At 48.7% G+C, this 27,499-nt stretch overlaps 2 protein-coding genes and 1 long non-coding RNA gene across 3 annotated transcripts; 1 reads left to right on the plus strand and 2 right to left on the minus strand.

Moving 5' to 3' along the window:
* Positions 1 to 73: 73 nt before the first annotated feature.
* LOC125337508 lies at positions 74 to 8,474 on the minus strand. The gene is made up of 3 exons (XR_007208070.1): positions 7,758 to 8,474; positions 877 to 1,063; positions 74 to 239 (listed from the first exon to the last, which is right to left on the minus strand). It is a non-coding gene; the product is annotated as an uncharacterized LOC125337508 (long non-coding RNA).
* A 5,350-nt stretch (positions 8,475 to 13,824) lies between these two features.
* DNAJC8 (DnaJ heat shock protein family (Hsp40) member C8) lies at positions 13,825 to 25,246 on the minus strand. The gene is made up of 9 exons (XM_048327181.1): positions 25,148 to 25,246; positions 24,097 to 24,198; positions 22,269 to 22,325; positions 20,596 to 20,662; positions 19,868 to 19,962; positions 18,962 to 19,033; positions 17,742 to 17,833; positions 16,698 to 16,773; positions 13,825 to 14,605 (listed from the first exon to the last, which is right to left on the minus strand). The coding sequence occupies exons 1-9, from the start codon at positions 25,217 to 25,219 to the stop codon at positions 14,483 to 14,485; spliced, it is 756 nt and encodes a 251-aa protein (XP_048183138.1). The 5' UTR covers positions 25,220 to 25,246; the 3' UTR covers positions 13,825 to 14,482.
* Positions 25,247 to 25,340: 94 nt separating this feature from the next.
* ATP5IF1 (ATP synthase inhibitory factor subunit 1) lies at positions 25,341 to 26,254 on the plus strand (the record flags this gene model as incomplete). The annotated part of the gene is made up of 3 exons (XM_048326748.1): positions 25,341 to 25,568; positions 25,739 to 25,851; positions 25,977 to 26,254. Coding segments are annotated over 3 exons (477 nt in total), but the record flags the coding sequence as incomplete, so codon positions are not given.
* Positions 26,255 to 27,499: the final 1,245 nt, after the last annotated feature.

A 27,499-nucleotide genomic window follows, 5' to 3' on the forward strand; every position in this document is an offset into this window, starting at 1 on the left:
AAAATGCATGTCCTCTCCACAGCAGAGTCCTGCACAGAAGGTGGGCTTGAGCCAGAGGGCTGTGCTCTGAAATGGAGAGGTGAGTGCGAGAACATGCTCCGTGACTGCTTCCAGTCTGCTGAAATCTCTGGCAAAGGTGGCCCGCAGGAGAGGGTAGTGCCATCTCCTGGCCCCAGCAGCACCTGGTAGAGCTCACCTATCTTTGCATGAGGAGGCTGTGCTGTTCCAATGCCAGTGTCCTGCACGTAATCACAAGAGAGGTGTTCTTTCCTTCTCATGAGCCAAGTGATATTTTCTACTAAGCACGGCTTGAAGAGAACATAGCACCATTCCCCACAGAATTTACCCAATGCCCAATTCCCTCTTCAGCCTAAGGAACCCAAGCTCATGTCTCTGTACACTTGGGCATGCCCTGAGCCCTGGGCTCTGGAGCACTATACAGGGGCTCTCACTCAGCCTGTCCTGTTGAGGCAGTTCCCCTTTCTCTGAAGCCTGTTCATACTGCCTGTGCCAGCAGAAAGACAAGCAGGCACCATGGGCAGGGTATGGGTGGCTGTTCTCTGCTGCAGCAGCCTGTGCCACCTGGCCAAACCCCCTGCAGCCCAAGCCACTGCCTTGTCCACAGTCCCCCAGCCAGTAATCCCAGGTGGCTTGTATCATCAGCCCCACTGGATGCAGGGCTGAAGGTGGAAGTAATCAGCTGAGCAGCAGAGCATGGCCAGGACACCTGCTGATCCTGCTCCCAGTCTATAGACTCTCCCACGGACCATGCTCTCCCAGTCAGGATTTACTGGCTTATAGATGCAAGCAAGCTCTGCCATCAGCAAGAGTATATTCCAAGAGGAATAGTACTAATAAAGTATATTTTCTGCTTACCAGAGTTGAAAAAATTCAGCACAATATGTCCATCTTCAGCCTTAGTAGCGGTGGGGGTTTCACTGAGGATGCTTGGCTGTCTCCCAGATGTTATTTTCCCTGCCCCGGGGCTGGACAGTCTCCACACTGGCAGCTCTTAAGAACAGGGCACCAGAATGAGAGCAATTGCAGCATGACTGCAGAGTCACTAGAGAAGAGGAAATGTGTGACATCAGCTAAAGGAAATGAGAAATAAAATAAGCTGTAGAAGAAAGACAGCAAAGGTCTGGAAAGTCCTTAAGGCTTTTTCCTCAGAGTATCTCTGCTTCTGATGATCCTGAAAGAGGGCAAAATTGGGATTTTCCTCTAAAGGCAGATTAGGAATCCACTCTGTGTCCCCAGTTAGATTTGGGATTAGACAACTTTTTGAGCATCTTCCTCCCAAACAGATGAATGGCAGAAGAACTTCCACTTAATAACTTCCAGGAAAGGAAGAGACAGGAAACTCATATATGGACAGACTCATTCCCTAGTAGTCTCCTTTACACTTGTGTTGGAGCTAATTCAGGGATTCCAACATCCCAAGCCTCCCTTTATCTCGGGCGTATTCAGCAGACAGTGAGACACCACAGCAGGACAGATCGTCACCTGTCCCATACACCATCACATTATGGCCACCGTTACCTGTGGCAGCCTGAAGCTCACTCAGCATGGCGATGCTTATGGCGGGGTGCTCAGAGAGACACCACTGACAAGCAAAGCTGCACGCATGTCCCAGCCAAGCCGTAAATCCCATGTAGCCGTAGCCAATAAATCCCCAGGCTGTAGCTCCCATGGCGATGATTAACCTGCCCTCCATGCCTTCCTCTGCCCTTACACCTGCATGCAGTACAGATGTGAGCTTAGAGCAAAAACCTCACACCTGACACACCTAAAGGAACCAGAGCTCTGAGTCTGGTGCTTGGGCTCACTGTGAAACACACTTGAACAGAGCTGCAGCGTCCATGACCAGGACAAAGGTGTGTCCAAGCCTGCCACAAGGCTGCTGAGGAATGACAGGGGCCCAAGCAACAGCAAAAGAAGCCAATCTGCACTGGAGTTCCTCTGGAAAGGCTGGGAAAAGCTCTCCTGGCTCTTCTCACGAAATGCCCCCTATGGCAAACATTCCACAGAAGGTCCTGGCCATGTCCGTACTGTGGGGGCACCAGAGACCCCCATGGCATGACTTCATGTCCTGGGAGCCACAAGGACAGGCTGAGGGTTGTGTACCCTGCGCCTCACCACTAAGGACACCAGCCAAACTTCTCCAAGAGCAAGGAGCTGGCACAGACACTGGGACACTTTCAAGTCACACTTCTGTTGTTGGGCTGGTGAGCCCTGGCTCTGAGCTGGAATATGGCCATCTCCTCATCAGTGAAGGAGATGGGGTACTGACAGAGGAGCCAAGGTGGACAGCAGCAGTGCTGCTCTATGCTGGCTTTTGGCTCACCTGGCCTCAGGATTCCCAAGGTTATGGGCTGCACAGTACCAGGGCAGCCAGCACCATGCCAGAACCCACCCACTGTCCATGCCAGTGCCTGGGTGTCTCCAGCCAGGGACAGGCAAAGCCTGGATTGGCTCTCCCCAGAGGGTGCAGGTAGCCTTTCCCAGGGTCACTACAGAGGGAAACACCTGGCGTGCATTTCAGCACAGTGCTCTGCAGGTGTGCATCCAGGTGCCAGGCAGCTGCCAGGAGCCCCAGCTGAGCTCCAGCCAGGCTAGAGACGTGCAAGTGCTCTGCAAACTGCAGGACAATCCTGCTGCTCTGAACCCTGCTCAGGGAGAACTCCAAGACAACCGGAAGTCCATGGACACCACAACTGGCACCACAGCTGGACATGTCTGAGCTGCTGTGGGGTCACTCTAGTCCCCCACAACAACAGCACAGGGTGGCCAAGGTATCTGGAAGCCCCCTGAGCAGAGTGTAACCCCTGTAATGTGAGGGACCTGCATAGCAACTGCACCACATGGGATGGGAGCCTCAGCAGGGTGGGCTGCACAGGAGGCTGGCATGTGGAGCAAGGGACAGCCAGGCTCTGTCTCTGTCAGGCCAGATCAGGGTGAGCTGAGGCTCTGGCAGTGATGCTCCAGAGCTGTGCTGGGATGGAAGCTGCAGCCATCTCCTTCCTTCTGCCACCAGACATCCTTCCTGCTTTCCCCTTCCCATCAGCCGCTGTAGGGATGAAGGAGCCTGAGCCTTCATGGGTGAGACAAAGCCCCAGCTCTGCCCTTTAGGCTGCTTCTGGGGGTTCAAACTTAAAACCAAACAAGAACAGGCTACGGAGTTTGGCTGACGGCCAGCCCATGTCTCTGGGGAGAGCAGCCAGTGATGTCAGGGGCATGGGGAGTGCTCGCAGGGGATGTAGCAACACTTGACAAATCTTGGCTCACTGTCCTGCCACAATGCAGCCCTTAGAGGAAACGAAAGCCTAGGGGGTTTTGGGCTGGGGAGGAACCTTCAGAAGTCTTCATCCTTCCTCTGCTCAGCCCTGCAGCATGGCCATTCTGCATCAGCAGGTTCCTTTGCCCCCATAGAGTGCCCACAGGTAGCTTCTCCTTTTTACTACCTTCCCTCCTGGGGACCCTCTTTCCCTGCTCTCCTGGCCCTGATGCCAATTTCTGAGCATGTAACTTTGAATCCTATATTGATGCATTTTGCCAGTGGAGGCTAGGCTTGTTCAGCACTCCTGGCAGTCTGACTGCCCTGTGCTTGACACTATTTCCCGCTCTTCCCACCCAGGGAATGCACACACAGGCTGACAGCTCTGACAGCCATGCAAGGCTGAGTTGAGAAAAAAACCAGTCTTGAATATGCCTTTGCTTTCATCAAGCCAACTTGCAACCTAATAAAAAATAAATTAACTTCTTTTATTCTGATTCCCATAGATGCTGTTAAGGAGCACTGATAGTCCTTCAGGCTGTTGTAAGTGCTGGATCCCAGAGCAGCTGCTCCAAATTCTACTGTCTGGGGATAGCCCCACACAGTCTGATTGGTGGGCAGTGGCTGTTCCCCATGGGTCTGGCACCCAGCAGCATTCTCATGGCAGCACATACTGCCATGGCAGATGCCCAGTGCCTCCTGTAAGCACCACCTGCCTCTGGCACATGTCCTTGGGGTTATTTCCTTCTTAGATGGAGCCCGTTTGCAACATACTTGCTTTGGATAACCACATGTAAATTTTGGAGGGATCAGAAACTCTTGATTTTATAAGCAAGTATCCAGAGATTTCTTCCCAAGAGCAAGATACACTGTGTTGGCAGAGAAGAGCTCTCCAAGGAGTGCAAATGGAAGAGCAGCATTTCTGCTGATGGGTCTGTGACTGCCCTGTCAGTGACACAAGCAGCAAACAAGGACAAGATGAAATACCAACATGGAGCTTGTGACAGCACCAGCCACTGGCACACAGACGAGCTTGGTCCCTGCTGGTTCCAGTCCCCGGAACACATTCTTGAGTGCCAGGATGACTCTTTGAAAAAGCATGAAGTTCTTTTGGAGCTGCAGCACGTGCTGAGCTAGTGCTGAGTGTTACTGTCTGTGAGTTCCCACTACTCATGTAACACTCTGCAAAATTTTCTTTTGCTTGTTTCAGGAAAGAAATACTAAATAAACTCAGCTTCCCCCATCATGAGCACTTCAGAGCCGAGCACAGTGTGTCCCCAACTTGTTACCAACGCTGCAGGAATGTGCCCCAGAGCTGGGCTTGCTCAGCAGGAAAACACACCAACCCATCGGCCAGAAGCCACTCCTGGGGCAGTGGCAGCAGCACTTCCTGGGTACCCTCTGGCAGCTGTAAAGGCAGGGCATGGCTTCTGCTGCTGGCTGTGCCACAGAGATTGCCCAGACTGGCAGAGAATGTCACTGCTGGTAGCTGGACAGCCTCACCAGCAGTGGATGAGGCAGGGAGCAGGGCAGCCTCCAGTTGGTTTTGGTTCCTAAGTGCAGCCCTGCTGCACTGGGCAGAGGGGTGAGTTCATGGGCCATCATGTCAGGATTTGTGTGTTACAGCCCCAGGCTGTCACAGCTCTGCTGGAGGCAAAAGCCATGTCCTGCCTGAGCTGCCACAGCTGGGACACTGCTCCTGCTGCTCCCAACTTCAGCGAGACACTTCCTGCCCCATCTGCCTGCCCAGCCTGGGCAGGGGCTGTGGATGAATGGGATGAGGGACCTGGACTCCTTGAGAGGCTCCAAGCATTGCCTCCTCTTCTGTTGGGGTCCCTCCCCCCCCGTGTAGCCCTGGGAGAGGGGCCCTGAGGGCACAGACACGGGGCTTCCCTGCCCCTGCTCAGCCTCGTTCCCATTGGTTGGTTTGTGTTCCCTGCGCGGGCAGAAGGACCCTTGGTCCCGTGACTGGAACAGTTCCTGGGCAGAGCTCCGGCCATGCGGCTGGAGAAATAAACATCTCTCTGAAACAGCTATCAAGAATCTGTCTGTCCATATATATTTCCTTTCCACGGGACTCCTGGTTTGATATATGCGTGTTGCAGGATCCCCACTGCAACAAATGGTGGAGAATTGAGAGCAGAACGATCCCCGATCCCTAAGCGACTGATTTGTGTGAGTAAACCCTGGAAACTTTGGATTCCTCTTCTTGGTTTTGCTTTGCTATTCCATATCTAAACTATGGAGGAACCGTGGGAAGACTCTTGGCTCTCAGAGCCGCATATGGACATTTATCTTAAAATGATTCTTGAACAACGATTTGTAAATTTTAGCTTGATTCAAGCTCAGAAAGAACTGAAACACTTCCTGGCATGGTTGTTTAAGAACTTTTTCTATGTTTCTTGGGATTTAATTCTTACGAAGGGCTTTTGGAAAACCGTTTGGACACAGTTAATACTGGAGTCAAAATATATGCCGATGGAAGAATATTTTCGTGAATATTATTTAGTTACCGAGACTGTTGAGCAATGTCAGCTGTGTCCTGGCGAAGGGAAGCCTGGCACAGGGACCGTGCGGCCCAGGCCACGTGCACCGAGCGCTCTGCGAGCAGCAGCGAGGCAGTTCCCGCGCGCGGGCGGAGCCACGCGAGCCGCAGTGTCGGCGGCGGAGCGAGGCGCGGCGGGACCCGGCAGTGCCCGAATGGCCCCGTGCAGCGCGTGGTGAAGCGAACCCCGTGAACGCCCGGCCGAGAGAGGCGGCACGCGGGCGGCGGCTGGCGGCGGTGGCGGTGGAACGGAGCCGCGCCCAGCCGAGACGCGCGCTGGAGCAGGGCGCAGGGGGGTCGTCGCTCGGGGGCCCGGCCGAGACGTGGGTACAGCGCCCGGCAGCGGCAGCGAAGCTGCGACCAGAGGAGGCGACGCACGGAGAACTGAGCGGCACGGCCCGGCCCGGCCCGCGCGGCCCCGAACGCGACCCCGGGAAGAGCGCGCAGGCACCAGCAGCCCCAAGAATTCCAACACGGGAGCGACTGAAGGAGAGAGCAAAGATGCAGCGAGACAGAAAACAGCAGCCACTCGGAAAAAGGAAAAGATCATAGTAACTAAGACCTTAGGGATAGTAAAATGGTATAATGTTAAGCAAAATTATGGTTTTATAACAAGGTGTGACAACCAGCAAGACATATTCGTGCATAGAACTGCTATTAAAAAGAATAACCCTGAAAAATGCATCCCAAGCTTGGGAGATGGAGAAGTGGTGGAATTTAATATTGTACTAGAGAGAAAAGGGTTACAAGCATCGCAGGTCACTGGGCCTGATGGTGTTCCTGTAAAAGGCAGTATATATGCAAAAAATCGTAGTCATGTTAGACGGTATCTCTATTGTAAGTCCCCCGTACAGTCTCCCTTTCCTAATCCCACCTTTCCCTTTTACCCTATGTCCTATTACCCCCAGTGTATTCCCAATCCGTTTTTTCATCCATGGTTTCCCTCACAAAACCATGCTTTTGCCAATTGTTTCCCCAAAAATCCCTTTCCAATGCCGAGTGGGGGATGAAAAGGGGGAGGGAAGAAGTTAAACCCTCTCCTGCCTCAGTTTCCCCACAAAGCATGCTCAGAGAATTCTGTCTCCCTTCTGTCAGCCCTAAGATGTTCCAGAGAATCTGTTTGGACATTTAAAGACTCAGGAGGGTGGCTTGTTTTGTTTTGAAACTGTTCTTGTTATGTTTATCCAGTTGTTTTCATTCGCCTTTTATTAAAATAAAACGGGTGAGGTGTTGGGGTCCCTCCCCTGCCGTGTAGCCCTGGGAGAGGGGCCCTGAGGGCACAGACACGGGGCTTCCCTGCCCCTGCTCAGCCTCGTTCCCGTTGGTTGGTTTGTGTTCCCTGCGCGGGCAGAAGGACCCTTGGTCCCGTGACTGGAACAGTTCCTCGGCAGAGCTCCGGCCATGCGGCTGGAGAAATAAACATCTCTCTGAAACAGCTATCAAGAATCTGTCTGTCCGTATATATTTCCTTTCCACGGGACTCCTGGTTTGATATATGGGTGTTGCAGTATCCCCACTGCAACACTCTTCCTCACAGGAGGAAGGGCCAGGCAGGACTCCTCGCCTTGCTTCACAGCATCCAAGCGAAGCCAGGGTCGTTGTCACTCAGGGGTGGAATAGGAGCTGGGTGGGAGCAGTTCCCCTCCCCACAGCCCCAAAGACACCAGCAGCACCCGCCTGACTCATGCTGTCACAATGCACTTCATCACCTCATCCCTGCTTGCTGGGCATGCAGAACAAGGAGCGTCTTCCCATACCCAGGTTGGGAGGATGAAGATGTCTCTGAAGCCTTTGGCACTGTCTGAGATGCCATGGCTCAGAGATCCATGGGGGATGTTGAGCCAGCCCGTGTCCTGAGTTACCCAGACACAGAAGGAGCTTGTGGAGCTTGGGGAGGGACGCCTGAAAGAGCAAGCAGAAGGGAAAGGAGTGTCTTACCCTCGGGTCACAGAGCCCCTGCTCCAGCTCAGTCACAGACCCCAGCCCGCCAGATCCCTGCCGCAAGTGGAGACACCAGCAGGGCTGAGCCGTCAGTATGCTCCTGCCTGGGAAGAGGCTCCGACAGGAAGAGGGCGTTGTGCTGGCTCCCAGGTGAGTGAGTCACTTCCCTCTTGGCACTTGTGACATGCTTAGCCGTGCCCTGGCTGCACCCTGGAGCTTGACACCAGTTCCTGTGGTCCTTCCTTGGGCAGGCGGTGGAAGGGACACAGTGGTTGAAGCTCCATTCATCGTGAGGGGCATGTCACACTCCTGTGGCACCTGGTGCCTCACAGGCCAGTAGCCCAGCCCTGGAGTAGCTCCAGGTCAGGGGCACTCCCTGGCAGGGCCAGGGGTGCAGAGGTGGTCCCAGGTCAGCAAGGGGGGACCAGTGCCCCTACCAGATCTGTCCTCTGGGCTCTTCATTTCCTTCCAGATCCCAGGGTCAGGCGGCAGAAGAGTGAGTGCTCGTTCCAAGGCTTCCATGATAGGTGGAGAATCATCAGCAAAGTGCCAGGAAGGGCACTGCTCTGCTGTGGGAGACCCATATCAGAAAACATCAGCCAGAAAATACTCCAGGCTGTGGCAGCTCATTCTTGTATCGCTTCTGCAGCAGTATAAATCCCCCTTGGTCCTTGTGCTCCTTCAGCCTGGGAAGAAAGGGTGGTTGGGCACATGGGGGACCCACTCCTTCCTGCTGCCACTGGCACTGCTCTGCCGAGGTTCCACATGGGGTTTCCTCTGATATATTCTGTGGCACTGGCATTGCTTGAGTCATGGGCACAACATTCGCCTGAGTCACTCATGTTATAACAAGAAATCACATGTGTTTCTGTCTGCTCCCTTTAGGCCCTGTGGGTTGTTTAACAAGGAAATGTTGTTGGGGTTTCTTTGTTGGTAAGAATTGGCTCTGACAGTGGCAGGAAAGGAAGTGTGAAAAGACAGTCCTGAAGGGCAAGACAGTCACAACTCATAGGTGCACAAAGGACTGCTGCCAGAAGGAACTGGCTGGCTGCACACCCTGGAGCTCCCCAGGCATCCAACTGCAGAGCTGCAGCAAACATCCCAACTTCCCAACCAAACAACCAAGCTGCAGCAGTTTAACTATGGCCTTTCCCATCAAAGAAAGTTGCCAGCCAGGTTGTGAATTAAGGCAGCCAGGCTCCGCCAGGAGCACAGCCAGAGAATGAGGACAGTTAATGTCCCCTCTGCATCAGGCTGGTGACACTGCACTTGAACAGCTTGGGCAGCTTAAAAGGGATGTGGAGAACTGGAAAGGCAGAGAGCTGGCACCACAGTCTGAGCTTGGGGCACAGGCTGGAACAGCCCTGAGGTAGAGGGACCATCTGATCACTGCCTGCAGCTCCTGGAAGTGAAGTTGCAGAGGACAGGCATGAACTCTTCTCAGTAGTGACAAACAGTGTGACAATGGGCAAAAGCCACAAACCGAGATGCAAGACAGTCAGGATGCATGTCCATGAAGTATTTTCAGTACAAGGAGTGTTCATCCCTGGGAGAGAAACACAGGGAGGCCAGGGATCTCATCCTTATGCTTGCCCAGATAAAGCCCCAGCTAATCTCACCTATCATTAGTGACAGCCCCACCTCAAACACAAGGTCAAATTAAAGACCTACAGAGGTCTTTCCCCAAAACACTCCAGTTCTGTGATTTGAACTGCAACAATCACGCTGGCACGTGTGTGTTGTTTTCCTTTACAAGTGCCCAGCCTGTAATCAAAACACACTCCTGCAACTCCATTCCACTCTGAAAAACTGTTATAAGAGTGCCCACAGACTTTATCCCAGATCATCCCAGAAAGGGAATGTGAATGCAGCAGGCAGCCAGGGAAGGCCAGGAATGCCTCCCAGAGCCCATTTAATGGCTCTGAATGGGCTGCAGCAGAGCTCTGCTACAAAGACCTAATTGCCCCAAGATATGTATCTGTAAGTTCAAAGCCCTCCAGCTGGTGTGAAAGGGAGACTTCCTCACAGGAAGGCTGCTGAGCCTCAACAGTGAAGCAGGCAGCTCAACTACATCCCAGATAAAAGTGCACATGGTGGTCATTGCAGCGCTGAGATCCAAGAGGGATCCCAGCCTAGCAGAGCAGCAGCCTCAAAACATCTTCCCCTTCTTTGCACAACACGAAACCAGGGCTGTGACAGTTGCACCTGCCAAGAAGCACAAGGAGGTAACCCAGATGGGAAGGCAGGGGAGCCTCATCAGCAGATGTACTGCCAGGAGTTCTGAAAAATAAACCTGGCGAGGTTTCCAACCCAGCCAGCACAGCCCTACACAGGGCCAGGCCAAGCATGCTGTGCTGGGGCACAACACAGGGGACAATGCCCCTTTTCTGCTGGTGAGTTGTAGAATCTTAGAATATCCTGAGTTGGAAGGGACCCACAAGGATCATTGAGTCCAACTCCAGGCCCTGCCCAGGACACTCTAGCAATCCCACCCTGTCCCTGAGAGCATTGTCCAAATGCTCCTGGAGCTCTGGCAGCCTTGGAGCTGTAACCCCTTCCCTGGGGAGCCTGTTCAGTGCCTGACACCCTCTGGGGCAAGAACCTTCTCCTGATATCCAACTTAAACCCACCCCAATGTAACTTCATGCCTTCCCTCAGGTTGAGGGAATCCTAGGAATGTAGAACTCAGCTACCAGAGCAGGGGAGGTCTGGCTCACACTGCAGTTTGCAAGAGGAAAAGGAAGACAAGACACCCGATCTCTGTAGCTAACACACGGCTATCACCCAGTTGTTTCTCAGGGAAAACTCCTACATTAAGGCCAACCTCTCACAGTTTCTCTCCAGTTTCAGTTGTTTAAGACAAAGACTAGCAAAAGAAACTCATCTGAAAGGTGAGGAAAGCACAAACCATTGATCTCTCCCACCTGCATCCCTTCACCCAGCACATCACTGGCTTCAGCTAATCCCGAGAACTAGTTACACCCTGAAATACAAATGGCATACAGTGAAAGAGCTGTTCCTGTCCAGGGAGAAGGAGTTGATGGTGAATTCAGAGCACATCACTGTGTTTGCCAAACTAAGATAAATGTTAAGTAGCACACTGATTTATGTCTTATCAAGAATAGATTTTATCTCTGGCAGATCCCACAGGTGATAACTCAGTCTAGCCTTTACTGAATAGCTGTGCTACCAGGTGAAATCTAGATCTCAGCTTGTCTACACACTCAGAGGATCCTCCATTCTCATTCCTAAACTGCACAGTAGCACCAGACAGGAAAGTTCTGCCCCATTCCCTTTATCTATACATGAGCAGTTGACCTTTTCTATTCTCAGACACAAGAAACCAAGTACCTTGTAAAGGTCCTTCCCCATCTCACAAGTGCTGAACAGCAGATACACCCTTGCCGAGTGTGTAGGGAGGGGAAGGCAAGCTCCCTGCCTCAGACTGGAACAAGGAGCTTCAGATGTGGCCTCTGGATGCCCAGAAAACAAAGCCAAACTTTAGCTGACTCCCCCAGACATTCTGTGGGAACTGGACACAGAGAAGTTATTTCCACAGGAAACCAAAGCCAAGACCCTACTAAAAGGCACTGCTGCAAGTCCCTGGTACTACTTCTCCTGAAAGAAAACAAAATTACTCCTCATTCCCAGCAATGCATTTTCTTGTCCTGTACATCAAGGACGAATAGTTGAGTTTACTGACCCCAAAAGAGCCCCAGTAAGGTAAGAGGCCTAGAGATCCCTCTCTCTACGCATCTCTACCTCTTGAAATTAAACAACATTCCATTCAATCCGCCCTACTGCCGTGACATGTGTGGCAGGGGCCAGGCAATGGCCCAGCCCGCATCCACATTGTGCACTCACTTACTTCCACCGAGGCAATTCAAACCAGTTTGCTTCTACATAGGATACAAAGATCAGAATTAACCTCCCATGTTCCTTCCAGTGGAGCAGAGAAATACCCAGGAAAGCCTCAGGTTCTTCAGTACTGCCCAAGCCCCCCTGGCAGATGGGAAGCTTCTCAGGACTTGGCTGGGTAGATAAGAAAGGAAAAACTGCATATTCAGACACAGAAGCATATCATAGGTAGGGCAGGAAGCCAAGGGAAAAGAAATAGCTAAACTGAGCATGAAACAGCATTGTTGCAAGCTGCACATTTCACTGTCCCAACCCAGTCAGATCCAGTTGAAAACAGTGACTCACAGCAGAAGTGCATGGACCTGGGCCCATGGCTCCAGCTGTACCCCTCAAGAGCCAGTGGTGAGCCACTGCCCTAGGCACATTCTTGTCAACATACACACAGCTCTGAGCAGCAGAATCAGAGCATAACTGGGTCCTACAAATTTTTCAAGTTCTCACAGGACCCATCCTGAGCTACCTGAAAAAAATGCAAAGAAAACACCTTAAAGAGCATTAAAGACATTACACCATTGGCAAGGAAATACTGCTAGAGACCAGGGTTTCAGTATCAAAGGGAAGGACCCTGGGACAAGAGTGATGGGGACAGATCTCGTAAGCTAGAAATACTTTCACAGGTGAAGAAGAGGCAGGCAGGTTGGAGGGGCAGCATGTCCTCTGGGCACTGAGAAACTGCAGTTGGAAACACTGATGATGTGAGCTGCTACCCAGAGCTACTTGAGTCTTCCAGCCAGGGAGAGAGACAACAGCATAAGTCAGCTGACATTTCTCCCAGAAAAAATGCAGCCAATCGCTGCCTTGACAAGGAAGTTATGTCCTACCAACACATTCCCAGTTACTGGAATAATAGGTTCTGCCCATAAAAAGTAATTTCAGTGCCTGAACAGTTCAGTGGCTCCCAGACCTGTCAGCCCATCTTACTCTGCTGCTAGCTAATGTTTGGCTCATGTTCCACCCAGACATCACCGACATGTTACTTTATAAGCAGTGCCTTGCCCCTCCAGGTTCATCTCAAGTGATCTATTTAGCACATTACACCTCACAGGGCAAATAAGAAACTACATTCCCGTGTTTACGCAGAAAATAGGAACTCGGGTTCTGCTGTGTTAGGAGTTATTTAATGTATAAAGCACCAAAATACCTTCATTTTATAAGGGAAGGACATTTCATTTTACATCTGGCGATACAGACCAGTGCATGAGAGGAAAAGAAAAGAAGGTGAGTGGAGAGCACCAGGCTCCCTTCAGCAGGTTCAGCTAAGTCCCAGTCCTATAAGGAAGCACTGCCTTCCCTGGGAGCTGCTCTTCCTGCAGACACATTTGGGTAACACAGCTCAGTCATGTTGCTCCTCCCCAGTAAGCAGGAATAGGAGGCAGTTCATTAAAACTGGAAGAGCTGGGACACAAGTAGCTGGAGGCACCTTTCCCGGAGCAGCAGAACCAACCTTCCCAGAGTGAGCCGTCGCCAACGCCCAAGACACAAGGAGCAGCACAAAGGATCATGCTCACTTGAAGAGGGCATGTATGAATGCAACATATGAGTGCAAACTCAAGTGAAAGGACCTGGCTAACGGCCATGAGGAGGAAGGAAAGCATCATCTTCATGGAAGCAGCTCTCCACAGGACCCAGGTATGGGGATGGCCATGAGAAGAGCTTGCAGAAAGGTCCCCAGAGAAACCTGCCTGGCACACATGAGTCTGTGGCACATTCCATTTTCAACACCTTTAACAGCTAAGAATGTCTTTAAAAACTTACAACACACAGAAAGCAGGAATTTAAAAATCCAAAAGTCATGAGTTTGAGCTCACCTCACAGCTCTGAGGAGTCACGCTCCTCACAGATGCCCAAGTCCTCCCAACGCATCCACCCTCCTCCAAGGCCCAGTCACAAGCTCAGTTCTCAGCACAGATCCTGGCACATCTGCCTCTACCCAGGCAACATCCCAGGAAAAGCCATCTTCTCCCAGCCTCTTGGGTGCCACTCTGAGGATTGTCACTTCCAAACACAAACCAGAGCAGTCTTTGGGATGGCAGCAGACCCTTACTAGGGAAAACATTCATGCTGAAGAGCAGCAGCATCTCAGTGACAGCACTCCATTCACACTCTTGCTATTGCATGTTTTAATAATTCCAAGAAAAAAAAACAGTAATTTGGGTAAAAATTTATTTTACATACAGACCATTGCAGCTTAACTATTAATCAAGAGAAGTTATTTTCCTTTACAGGAAGTGACCAGCTGGTCTGAGATTAACAGAAGTCTAAGCCTGAGAGCTGGGATTTTAGTTTGGAAATCAGATCTTGGGGGCAGGTTCCTTCCAAGCACCACTCAATACAGTGAGGAGCTACAGGATTTAACTGCAGGTCAGCTGCACTGCACAGTGCTGGAAGCATATTCCCAGAGTCAGTCCAGATCTTTCCCAAGCTGAACTTGCTGAGAAAGATGGTGCCTGGTAGAGTTTGGATGCATTTCCAATATTTTGTTCAGCTCTCAAACTAGAAACAGAAGTGGTGAAACAGCACAGTCTCTGTGAAGTACAAAACACCAAGTTACAGGGCAGCAGACACACGGGACAGCAGGAATGGTGGGGACTCTCCTAAGCCAAGTGTTCTACGTGTAGCGGGGGCCCTGGCTGGGGTCATTCTCTGGCCCTATTTCAAACAGAGTACAAAAAAATACTTCGACTGGTAATTAATTGTACTGGAAACAAGCAGTCTACTGAAAAGCAAATCTTACTCTAGGTGCCAATGAGTCCTTAAAAGCAGAGAAGGGACTGAGGAGCTGCACTTGGGCAGTGCTTCCAGGATCATTCACGCTGCTCCATTTTTACTTTGGGAGGTCTCAGGAAGGTCCTGTTTTTCTTTTCTTTCTTCCCCTTTGTATTTGCCTGAAAATTTCTCCAGCTGTCTACACGACCATCCCGACTTTCCTGGGAACAACAGGGAAGAATTGGAGAGTTAAAATGCAAGAGCCAGAGCACAGGTAGTACATACCAGTTTCAGATCAGTAGCAATTTCCTCTTATCCAGCATGCAGCCCCTGACAGCCAGGACACAAAGACACTGGGAAGAGCCAGAGCAACACAGTGCATTAGAACTATAAGTAAGCTTACACGCACCAGTATAAGCACTCTGCTGGATTCTTGTTTCAGAAACCAGCAGACTGGGTTGGACAGTCCTTACGCTGTACTGAAGCCTCAAGGAAACCAGAAACCTCTCAAATGGCTGTTCCTAATCCGTCAGCCCAGAATGTGCCATCTCCTTTCTCTGTCTCACCTCCTCACTCTCCTGGTGCTGCAGCTTGGAAGCAGGGAGAACAGAGAAGGGAAATGTACTGCTGCCTTCTCTCATGCTTCTTGCTCAAAGTCTCATCACATTGACAAAATGAGAAAAAAGGCCACTGGTGCACTTCTCTCCTCTCCCTGTCCTACCTGCTGAGCAGCAGAAGCTTTTCCTGAGGAGAACAAAAAACCAAAACAGAAACCAAACTAAACCAACCAAACAAAACCCACAAAAAAACCCCCCTAAATCTCCCCACAAAGCCAACCTATGATCTCTACAGGCTGAACGTTTCACAGCAGGACAAAGTCCAGGGATGGTCCATTTCACAGCATGGGATCCATCCACTCCAGGCCCATCTCAGCAATACCGGTGCTGCAGATGGGCTCTGGCTGCAGCAGCTGTCTGCTTCCCTTCCCCCTTTCCCATGGCAGGATGGGAGAGGGCCCAGCACTAGCAGGGATCTGGATGCTGGGGCACAGTGCAACCCCAACACCTACACCGGTCTTCTCCAGCTTTGCTGGTGACCATTTCATCTATGTGAAAAGATGGTGTCAAAACAAAATGAATCCTTGGCATGCACAAGATTGAGAGGCTTATTTCTGCTATGCAGAGATTCAGCTGTCTAGCAGTAGCTGAGGACATGCAGAGCTACAGTATCAATAGTTCTGCAGCTCCTGTTTGCTCAATCCATATTCGGTTGTGTCACTTGCTCCCATGTCCCCAACTGCTGTGCTGTACTGCACCCCTACAGCAGTGACACCCACCTTCTGTGGCCATCCTGGTGTGAGAACACAGAACCTCTGTCAGCAACAAGGCCAGTGACACACTCAACTTACTTCTCTGGCATTAAATAACAAAACCCATAGCACACTCAATACAGCAACATTAAACAAGTTTTCTAGAATACCCAGCTCTTCTATACTTGTTATATGGCACACAACCACAAACTCTTCCAAGCTGAGTCTCCCGACACATCCTAGTTGTCCGCTTTCCACAGGATGCCAGTCCAGCTCATACACTTCTCTCCCAGATATCCCTTTTTTAACGCTCTCTTGAGCATAGACTGGGCTCTGACTTTGGATTAAATGAACACACTAATTCATCCTTTCATGACATCCTGCACATCTTTACCGACATCTTTCCTGCCCACCACTCCCTGCATGCCTCAAGTCTTCAATTCTGGTGTGTAATGAGGGAAGAGTTATAGGCTAGATCGAGTATTTTGGTGGGCTGTAGGCTGGATCCCTAAAATAGCAGCACGACCACCACGAACTACTTCAGATATGCCTAAACCCTGGCTGCAGGGTGGCAGGGTCACTGAGAAGTGACTGTCCATCATGTCTTTGATATTCAGAGGAGACACAGATCCCATAAGTGTTAGGAAGCAGACTGGAAAATACCACCAACAGTCCACACAAACACTTTCCAGATTAAGGTTTAGTGGTCACCAGTGACCTGGGCTAAGCAGCAATTCAATTTTACAACTAAAGACAAGAATGAACTGCTGACAGAGATGAAAAATAGCATACCTCAATTTACCAGACCTGTTTCTGCACAGGTGATACCAAAGCCATATTGATGGGCTCTTCTCCACCCACATGAACAAAAGCCAGGCTGGTGCAGATCTATTAAATTGTCTTACAGACTTGCATACAAAAGGTCTCTCATCTCTCTAGGGGCATTCCCTGCAACATGGACAAGAACTGCTGAGGCCCATTCTGTAAGTTAAACTGCTGAATACCTCAAAGTTCTTCTGCCATTCTCGTTCTCGTTTGGCTTTCTCTTGTGCTTCAATTTCCTCTTCCCTCTGCCGCTTCCTGGAAGGGAAGCCACAAAGAAGTTATGAACCCACAAGCATCTATTTTAAAAAGCAAGGCAATACTTTCAAAACATCTTGGAAAGCCCTTCTAATTTTTTGGCCGATTACAGAATAAGTAAATACACACACCTAAGATAGCACAGAAAACAGAATTTTGTTTCAAATTTGGAAGAGCAGCAAGCAGAGAAGATGGTTTGGCCCCACTGACAGCAAGCACATAATTAGTGAGTCGGCTTCTCTTGCTCAGCAAAACAAGCTGGACTTCTTCATCCAAGAAGCTGGATATCACTCTAGTAGTAAGTCTCTAAAACTCTTGAGGATACACATTCTGAGAAGTTAATAACCCCTTCAGCACGCAAAGCAAAAATTAAATTTTTAACCTCCTACTTTTCACCTGTAATCAAAAGCAATGTCCTACAGCCACTTCCCACCTCACTGACCACCGCAGAACCCTCCGGCAGGAAGTGTATCTGCAGTGAGCACTCAAGCAGCATGTGATCAAAACACCTAAAATAGTTCAGGATCACACATGCCACAGGGTATTTCTGTCACTTAAATAAAATTAAAAATCAATCCTTTGCACACTAATAGCATGCAGAATTGTGTCACCATTTCACTGCTGTGGCTGGCCTCCGTGTGTACACATAAGAGAATACAAGCGTATCAAATATACTGATGTCTTCAACAGAGGAGCACAAATCTCCTGTGTGCTTTCCTCAAGCATAGGGCTCTACAGCACATGGGCTACTCAGAGAAGTAGCGGAATCCACATTATTGGAAATCAGCATGACAAGACCCTTGTTAATCTAATCCAAGGCTCTGCTTTCAGCAGAAGGTCAGACCAGATGATCTCCAAAGGTTCATTCCAATTTAGACTGTTCTAAGACTCTCTGATCCTTTATCTTCTCTGAGGAAGCATGAGGGGGAAGAAGAGCCTGAACTGCACAAGAAGAACATCACTTATACCTTTCATGCATTTCTTTTGCTTCTCTTTCTTTCCTCTTAATTTCCAGTTCAGCAAAGAGTTTCATTGTCTGTTTGTATACAGCTTGTTTGAACTGTAAAACACAAATCCAGTCTTAAAATAATGCATATCAACACAGTTAAAGTCTGTTTTACAGACGAATGTAAGAAGCAAAGAAAGCAAACCATAGGTGCGCCCACATAAGCTATATCTTGACCTGACAACAGCAGCAGCACACAGGAAGGTATAAACCACTGCTGATTAAATTCTGGCCCTGGCACCAGGAAACAACTACATATTAATCTCACATTAGTCTCGTTTTAATTTGTATTCATGAAGCTGTGCCTAAAGAGAACTGTTCACTTCAAACCCTCTTGGGTTAAGTCTTGCATTGTTACATGTGACAAAAAAATGGTCACTGTTTTAGAGAGTAACTTTACAGCAGATCATCTTGATGTGTTGTAAAAACCTACCACTGGCTTCCCAGTAGGAAATCAATATGCTTAAACCAATCTTCATTACTAAAGAACAACAAGAATAGGATGGTTATGGGGTTACTGTGGTGATATTGACAGATAAAAATCACTTTCCATGAAAAAAAAGGGTGATGAGACTAATGGAGTCAATGTTTAGCAATCACCTATCATTGTTACAGCCTCTCATATCGCTGGACTTCTCCAGACTAGAACCCAGGTAAGAAGAACTGAGTTATGCCATGCCCTTTCTAATACAAGTGGTTTGTTGCAGAACAGCACATCTGTCCTTCAGTGCTATATGAAAGAAACAGACAAAACAGCTCTCAATAAAAAACATCACAAGCTCATTTTAGCCGTGCTGCAGTGAGTGCTTGCTACACGTGCCTCCGCCAGTAGCAGGACTGCCACAGTTCCAGCAGTCAGAAGACAACAAGAAATTAAATTCAAAAAAGAGTGCATGATGCACAAGCAATGAAGACTTGCTTTGAGAAAAGAACAGGGTATTTTGATCTATATAATCTCACAATATATTTACTCTTTACACTACGGTGAAACTATTTTCCAAAGTACACAGGTATCACCTGACACATGATACTCTACAGTGGCTAAGCAGAATTTGTTCTTCTGTAAATATAAGGGTTTACAACATTAACAAGTCTAATAAATACTTCTGCATTGGTTTTGAATCTTAATTCCTCAAAACACATTTTGTACTCCCCAGTTTCTCTGAATATAGTATGACTTACAACTTCAGGATCATCCTCCTCTACAGTGGGAGGTTTTCCATCCTTCTTCAGCTGCTTCTTTTTTTCTTTCACCTAAAGATTAAGAACAAAAATAAGAGCCTTAAAAATTTTATAGGGCTTACATAATTGTATCCAAGTAGTTCTGCATTCCTATTCTAATGTGTAGAAAGAACTCTGCTCTTGACTGGATCGATGTTTTATTTTACACCAAACCCTCCTAGGCCCAGATAAATACATACAAGATTACTATCACGTGAACTGTAATAATTAAAAATACTGTGATGGATTCTATTCCTTCAACATAATCCCTTTTGGTTTTTTGAAGGATATATTCTTATTCAATATACACCATCCAAACCAGCAGGAAGTTTACTTTGCTTCTTGATATTCAAGTGACTAACAACAAACAGAACATCAAGCGTTCCTTGTGTTAAGAGTATCTGAGTTCTCCTGTATCATCTGCTTCCTCAAGCTTTCTGTGTTTTAATCCACCCACATTACTATAACTTCTTGGCCAATGCAATCCAAGGTCTTTTTCTTATCTTACAGGTCAATATCCCCCAAACTTCCCAGTCTCCTGCTGTCACCACCTATTCTCTTCCACCTACACATATCTGAACTGCATCATTCATTCACAGACTTGGAAAAAAATATTTAGGTCAGATCATGTAGTCTGACCTGATTATTTCAAGTACTGAATTTCACTGAATTATCTTGCACTGAGCTCAACAGCAGTCCTGGACACACCAGGCTTGTTTCTGCTGTGAAGAGCTTGGTGCCCACCTGCACAGTACCATTATGGGGTTTGCTCAGTTTAGTGACAAACATGAGGCAAGCGTACCAAAAAGCAAAATATGAATGATTACCACTCACCCCCAACTCTGGACGTTCCCATAGAATACTTACAGTGTGTTCCACATATTCTTTTCCTGCCTGTATCACATCCAAGGCTCTCTTCTTTTGCTCCTGATCTAGCAGCAGCTTGTAAGCTTTATCTACAGCTAACAAAAAGCATCAATATTAATAGCACCAGTAGTCATGTTCACAAGGCATCACAAGACTGCTACTTGTCAGCATTACTAATTTGTCTTCTAGAATTTGTAGAGGTCATTTGTTCGGCAGTGGGTTTTGTTTGGGTTTTTTTTATTAAATACTTCTAGGAAAGTGGTAACATGCATAGTTAAATGAGTTTTGGGGTACAGTAATGGCAGGAACTGTATGATACCTTCTGGAGGGAGCAGGTGAAAGCATCAGTCCTACTGGGCATGAGATGAGTTTAAGGTGCAGAACACCTTACTGTGATGCAAAACACACACCTAAAACCATCACTCTACTTCTGTCCTATAGTCTTTGACTAAAATCTAATGCGCAGATTAAACAGTTTTTCTTGAACAATCCCAAAACCCCATGAAGATGTCTGTCCCTGTTGTGACATGATAATGCCATTGTTGCCACCTAGTGCCACCTGCTGAAATGCCACTGCCTCACACAGCTGCTGCTACCACAGCTGCTTCTGCCACAGCTAAAGCACCTCTGCAGCAACCCTTCTGTCCCCTCCACCCTAATGAACATTTAAACCAGCACCAGAAAAGCCGCAACTACTAACCCAAAGCAGCCCAGAGAAAGAGCATTACCTTCAAACGCTTTCTGGGCTCTATCTGCATCATCTTGGTTTTTGTCTGGGTGCACCAATATTGACAGCTGCAAGAGAAAGGATCTTGCTATCAAGATCATGGTGAAAGATGAAGAGTATTTTGGAGATTTTTGAGAGAAGGGAAATAGCATCAGACAGAAAGAATCCAAAGAGATCACATTCCTTTGTACGTGGGAAAAACCAGCTGACAACATGCAGAAGTATGTGCCAGTACAAGTCGATAGAACAAACAATCCCTGTAACAGGCTGTCCAAGAAAAGCTGCAGCTTGTGATGTGTGGAACAATTTAAACACCCCTCAACTACAGTGCCTGGGCTGATATGAACACCTTGGTCATTGAAGATTTGTATCCTTGGTCTTGACAAGAAACAGACATTAAAAAATCATCCTCAACCAAAGTCTCTCAAGAAGTTCTCCAGCATCCCCAAGGCTGTCCAAATACCAAACTATTTAAGAGTGGTCATTTTTCCTCAGGCTACTTTACTGAAAGTTAAGAAAACTCCTGCCTGTACTCTACCTGGCAGAGACAGGACACGGATCACTACCATCCTGAGGGGAACTTTAACTGGGCTGGAAACCACATGTCCCCACATTCCTCTTTCAGAACGTTATTTCAAACTTTCCCCATACGGCTTCTTTTTTTATTTTTTTTCCAGACCTTTTATTTTTGCCATTGCCATTGCCATTACGGAGCAGCAACTGAAACCACACAGTGCTGAAGTCTACAAAATAACTACTTTTGGAACTCTACAGGTGCCGGTTTGTAGCTCCCAAGAAAAGGTTTGCCTTCAGTCCTGAACAGATTTACTTCAGCCAGTGTCTTTTTTTCCCTTTGTTGGCTATTCCACATTCTGCACTTAAGTGTTTGATTTCTTCAATGCGAAATTCCATGCACATTTTTCATTTCATTACCTTGAATTCAAATCATCTCCCCATAGCATTTTACCAGCCCAAAGCAGAGAACATCCCACTTTACTGTCTTGCAGAACTGAGAAGTCAGCAATAGACCAAGAAGTTATCCTCCCACTTCCCACATACAGGAGTAGCCCATATCCTGCTCCTCTGCCACCCAGCATCTTCCTGTCTAAAGGCACCCAATGCTATTAATTCAGATGGAGGCTGCAGCCTCCCAAATACTGTTTCTTTGCTGTGCACTGATTAAACTCAAAATTTTTCCTGCAGGTCTGTCAGCAGAGGGAGGCTGGGGTAATGCTTCCTGTGTTGCAGACCGGCCAGTAAGCAGGGCTGCTACTTTTCCAGGTAACCAAGCCACTAAAAGTGACCACAGAAATTCTTAAAGAAACCTCAGAGAAAATATACTTTTGGATCCAAGTCCATATATTTGATAAAAACAGTTTTTGATCTTCTTTTTGAACTCAAGCTCAAGAGGCTGATTATACATGGCTCTATCAGTTTGCAATAGCCCCATCACACATGGCACAGGCAAAGCAGCCTATCATGCATGGACTGGGGACACTGCTGCAGCTCTCCTCCTGTTGATACAAGCACCGTTCTATGAATTTCTGCCAAAAATAGACACCCCTCTACCCAGATACAGCTTTACTACCATTTTTCTTGTGCCCACACCCAGCGCACAATCTCTACAGCACTTGTAGTTCCCTTCCATGGACTTTGAGTGCAAAAGCTGAATACCTGTCGGAATCTTTTCTTTATCTCTTCATCTGTGGCTTCGGGATCCATTTGCAGCACCTAAAGGAGACCATGAAAGCACAGCACGTTTGATGCTATTCTCCACGTTTCAGGTTCCTGTCAGCAAGCTCTAACACTCTCATGTGGAGTGGCTGAAGTTACTGGGTTTGTTCAGCCTGAACAAGAGGAGGCTGAGCAGAGAAGTCATTACACTCTTACACATCCTTCCAAGGGGCAGCTCAAGGGCAGGTCCCAGTCTCTTCACTCTCATGACATGAGAAAACTGCATGAAACTGAGTCAGGGGAGGTTTAGGTTGGGTATCAGGAAAAGGTTCTTCCCCGAGAGCATGTTGTGGCACTGACCAGGCTCTCCAGGGAATGGTCACAGCCCCAATGCTGCCAGAACTCCAGGAGCATTTGGACAACGCTCCCAGGCATGCGCAGGGTGGGACTGTTGGGTGTTTGTGCAGGGCCAGGATTTGGACTGGATGATCCTGATGGGTGCCTTTCAATTCAGCATGTTCTACAATTCTGTAACACCGGCACACACCAGAAAGCTTGCCCCACAATGACATGAATTTTCACCCAGTAAAACAGAAACATTTCACATGTTTGTGACACTACTTTTAGCAATGCTAGATTCCTCTGGCTATGCCAGTGTCCTTTCTACGTTCAAGTCTTGTGTAAACAGCTACAACCCATAAACTGGTCTGAACTTTTGACCCATCCCGTAGCAATGCTCAGTCTGACAGAAACAAAAGCATATGGTGGTTTGGGGACAATGTCAGATCATTCATAACTTAGAACTTTGGGCAGGAAATATACTACTTTATATGAATTTATTCATTTTATCATTTTGAAAGAAGACAGTAGAGTTTTACTGTTTGGTTTCCATGAGTGACATCACTTGTTTACTGATCTTTACAGATGCGGCAAAGTTTAGGAACTCTTTCATGAATTAATTTACTGAACAGAAGATTTAAGCAACAAGTGAGCAGATGCATGCAGTCTGACTCTAAGAATCTGTAAATAAAAAACACTCTCCCACAGAAAAGCTACAGTCTACTCTGAAATGGCTTTCTTAATTTACACTTCAAGTCAAGTACTAAGACCTATACAAAACTGAATGCTGTCAAAGTGAATCTGCTGACTCATCTGGCTGACCAGCCCTGAATTGGGACTACAAAAAGCACCTGAGGCTTGAAAAAGGCAGAGAAGATGACATCAGGAAGGAATACGCTCAGGGAAAGCCAACTCCAGATGAACACCAGATTGCTTATTTACTGTCTTCCTCAGGCTTTCCTACCCATTAAGACTTTATAACTGACTGCAACTTGCAGTCACTTATAACCAGAATCAAACACTGTAAAGTGCAAGGGGATTATCCATTACCCAATGGCTCCTCAGAGACTACTCACTGGTGTGACCACTGAGAGACTGTTTCTTACTCTATGCAGTATACAAGTTCAGTGGGATGAACACCCAAAATAAAACACAGAACTAGAAATGCTGAATTAAGAGAGCTATGACCAGAACCTGCCAAGCTGCCACCTCCAGCTACTACCTTCCCATTCAGAAAGTACTCAGCCAAATCTTCCAGTGCTGTTGTATGAGGGAAATGTGACAATATATAGTTTGTGCTGCCATCAAACAGTGAGAAAGATAGTGAACACATATACACCATCCTGCTATCTTCTGCAAACCTTCTGCACAGTAATCTGTACATGAAGAATTCCTTTCTTTCCTTCTTGTCTTTTACTGGAATAAATACTCAGGAAATCAGGAAGTTCATACACCAATTTAGAAAGGAGGATAGAATGTTCAAACAAACCTCAAAAGGGTTCAAGTTGAAATACGAAGATCCAGGTCGGGTCAGCCGGTCAATTTGGTTTTTTGATGTTAAAACAGAGTCTCGTTTTTCAATTTGCTTTACCTGAAGAACAAGAGAGACCTGTATTAACTGACCATCACAACACTCTTACCTGTTTTATCCATGTTGTCAGTATACCAGTCATCCTTGTCCTGGACTACAATCATAATACCTCTTGCTTACCCCAAGCCTGTAGTTACTTTACACAGGCACTAGAAGGCCATATTTTTTAGCCTTTCCTACAGCACAACAGTATTTTTAACATCATGTTTTAACTATAAAAAACACTGTAGAGCAGTTCTGCCTGTTTCTTCTAAGGCTTGCTTTACAGTTTTGTGCCTTCCCCATTCCCCATGCACCTCCAGCAGTACTGTCACTGGGATTCCTTGGAAACCACGGCGTTATTACTTTTAACCCATTGTTGGCAGTGCAGCCCTTTAAACACTTTAAGTGATACTGATGCAAATATACGAGTCCACTTTACTCTAACCACAGGTTATTTAGTTCCGTTCACAGTACTATACCGAACCAAACCATGTATTTCTATTTAATGTTCATCTTTATTTAAAGAAACATGCATCCACCAAACTGGCACGGCGCCTGTGCGGGCAGCTCAGGAAACACGTTCAGACTGTGCCCAAAATAACGGAACCCTGCATACAGAAAGGGGCCCACGCACCCTCCCAAGTGACAGTTTGCCCACACCAAGGCCGAGCAAGAGCACGGCGGGGGCACGCGCTCAGGGCCCGCGAGCGCACACCTCCCACGTTTAGCTGAACGGAACGTGGGCCGAACGCAGGGTCCCGTCCCCAGCCACCACCAGGGCTGTCGGAGGGCAGGACCGAGCACGAACTCACCGGCACCCGTCGCTCGCCCACCCCCTGCCCAGCGCCGACAGAGGCTCCGCCCGTCCCGCCCACCGGCGGCCCCCGACCCTGCCACAGCCCGGCTCCGCGCGGCCCGCAGGTCTCGGGGCCGCGGGCGGGCGGGGCCTAGGGGGCGCGGGCGGTACCTCGTTGTAGAAGGTCAAGAACGCGTCCTCGGCCGCGCCCGCGCCCGGCCCCGCCGCCGCCGCCATCGCCATCGACACGTGACCGCGCCGTCACGGCACGTGACCGCGGCGCGCGCCGCAGCAACAAGCCCCGCCCCCTGGCGCGCGGCATGATTAAGACCGCGTGAGGGACCGGGGCCCCGCCTTGTGACGCCATAGATCCCGCCCCGCCCCCGGCGCCGCTGGGCCCCGGCGGCGGGAGGTAGGCGGGGGGCGCGGCTGCGCAGGCGCGGCTGGGCGGGCCCGCCCGGCGGCGGCTTGTCCGGCAGTCCAAGGGCAGGCGGCTATGGCGGCCGTGGTAGCGGTGGCGGCGCGGGGCGGCCTGCGTGGGGCTCTGCTGGCGCAGCAGCAGCGCTGGAGCTCGGGATCGGGCGCTGACCAGGTGGGCGCAAGGGCTGGGAGTGTTCCTTCTCCCCTCCGTCTGTCCGTCCCTTTTTCCCTCCTCTCCTTTGCCTATCCGTCCGTCCGTCCGTCAGTCTGTCTCTCTCTTTGTACCTCCGTGCCTCTGCCTGTCCATTTGTCCTTCCGCGCTTACCGCCGTCTCTCCCGCAGCTGGGCGAGCTGGGTAAAGGCGCCGGGAAGGGCGGCGGCGGCGGCGGTTCCATCCGTGAGGCCGGCGGCGCCTTCGGGAAGAAGCAGGCGGCCGAGGAGGAACGGTACTTCAGGTGAGCGGGGCCCGAGGCCTGTAGAGCCACTCCCCACGAGCCCGGGGCAGGGCCCGATCGGTCTCTCCCGTGCCGCTGCCTCCGCTCGGCTGCGGGGCTACACTTCCTGCCGTCCTCTCTTGCAGGGAAAAGGAGCGGGAGCAGCTCTCTGCCTTACGGAAACACCACGAGGAGGAGATCCACCACCACCAGAAAGAGATTGAGCGTCTGCAGAAAGAAATCGAGCGCCATAAGCATAAGATCAAGCAGCTTAAAGACTAAGCTGGTGCTGTTGTTGAATGTGCATGGCCAATCTGATTATGGTGTAAAACAGCGTGAAGACTGTATCTTTTGGTCAACATAATCCAAATCCATCCAATTATACTGTGGTCTGCAACAACATCAAATAAACTACTCAGTCTCACTTTCTTGCTCAGTAACTGTTCAATGAAAACAAAACCAACCAACTTCACTATCTGGTTTTAAACTTAATTTTCTTCCAAAGTAAAGATGCACTCTTGAGTAGGCAAGCCTGTCTAGAACTGAGCTATTTTCTTTAGATTTATGTGAAAGAAATGACCATTTGTGCCTAGTGGGATAACTTTAAAGTTAAAGCTGCGAGAAGAGTTGGGTGACAGTGGTACCTGTGTAGCAAGCCATTCACAGAGAAGTAACTTTGTTTCAAGTAAAATGTCTTTGTGGTCTAGTGGGGTGTTATCTCCACTGAACTAGCAGACGACAAAAAAAGTAAGGTTCACTTACTGCAGTTAGTGTTTAGTGCCATAAACAGAGAGAAAAGTAGTATTCTAAGTTGTGCAGGTGTCACTTATGGTGGTCCTAGGTCCTGGAGCAAGACAACTGAGATCCTGACTTTCATGTGAATGTTCTTTTCCACAATGCCTTTAAATGCCCAGTAGATTGGGGTTTGTTTTATTGTCTCAACTTCTCTCTTCCTTAGCTAAGCCCCTTTCCAAAAATGGATGGATTAAGATTAATTTTATGCCGTTTCAATCACTTTTGACATTTTAATGTAGGAAATTCATCATAGAATACACAGTAAGTGACCTGAAACAATGTGACCTTACTGCAGTAAGCACTGACAAGAAGGTGACTTTATGTAACAACAGGAAGGTAAAGAAAACAGCCTTTTTTTCTACACCCACACTGTCATGTCTGTAAATCTGCCCAAACAGGGTCACTTTGCAGCACTGGTGAAACCCTGCCTGCATTACAGTCATTGAAGGGTGGCAGTGACATTGAACTGGCTGTGAATGTGCCTGGAACTGCCCTGTCTGAAAGTGCAGGAAGCGAATGATGCCTTCAATGTTTAAAGTGGTTTGACAAGGTTTGACTAGCTAGCTGAAGGTGTCCCAGTTTCTCCTGTGTTCCCTGATACATCCCCAGCCAGCTGCTCCCTTTGGGCTGCCCTCACTTGATGAATATTGCAGGTAGTGGTACATCTTGTCTGCAGAGTAAATGACACCACTGTCACTCTGATGCCCTTAAAAACTGTTCTTCAGTGAAGACGTCACCCATGTGGTCAGCCCTGGAAGAGAAGGTATGGAGTGTCCTTGCCTGATCATGCTCAGTCTGTGAGAAACGGTGGTGAGGTGAGCTCTGCCAAGGCTGTGTACAGAGCTTCGCTGTGGGCTTTGTTCCTTTTAGTCAC

The sequence above is a fragment of the Corvus hawaiiensis genome, chromosome 23, assembly GCF_020740725.1.
Source record: "Corvus hawaiiensis isolate bCorHaw1 chromosome 23, bCorHaw1.pri.cur, whole genome shotgun sequence".
NCBI lineage: Eukaryota > Metazoa > Chordata > Aves > Passeriformes > Corvidae > Corvus > Corvus hawaiiensis.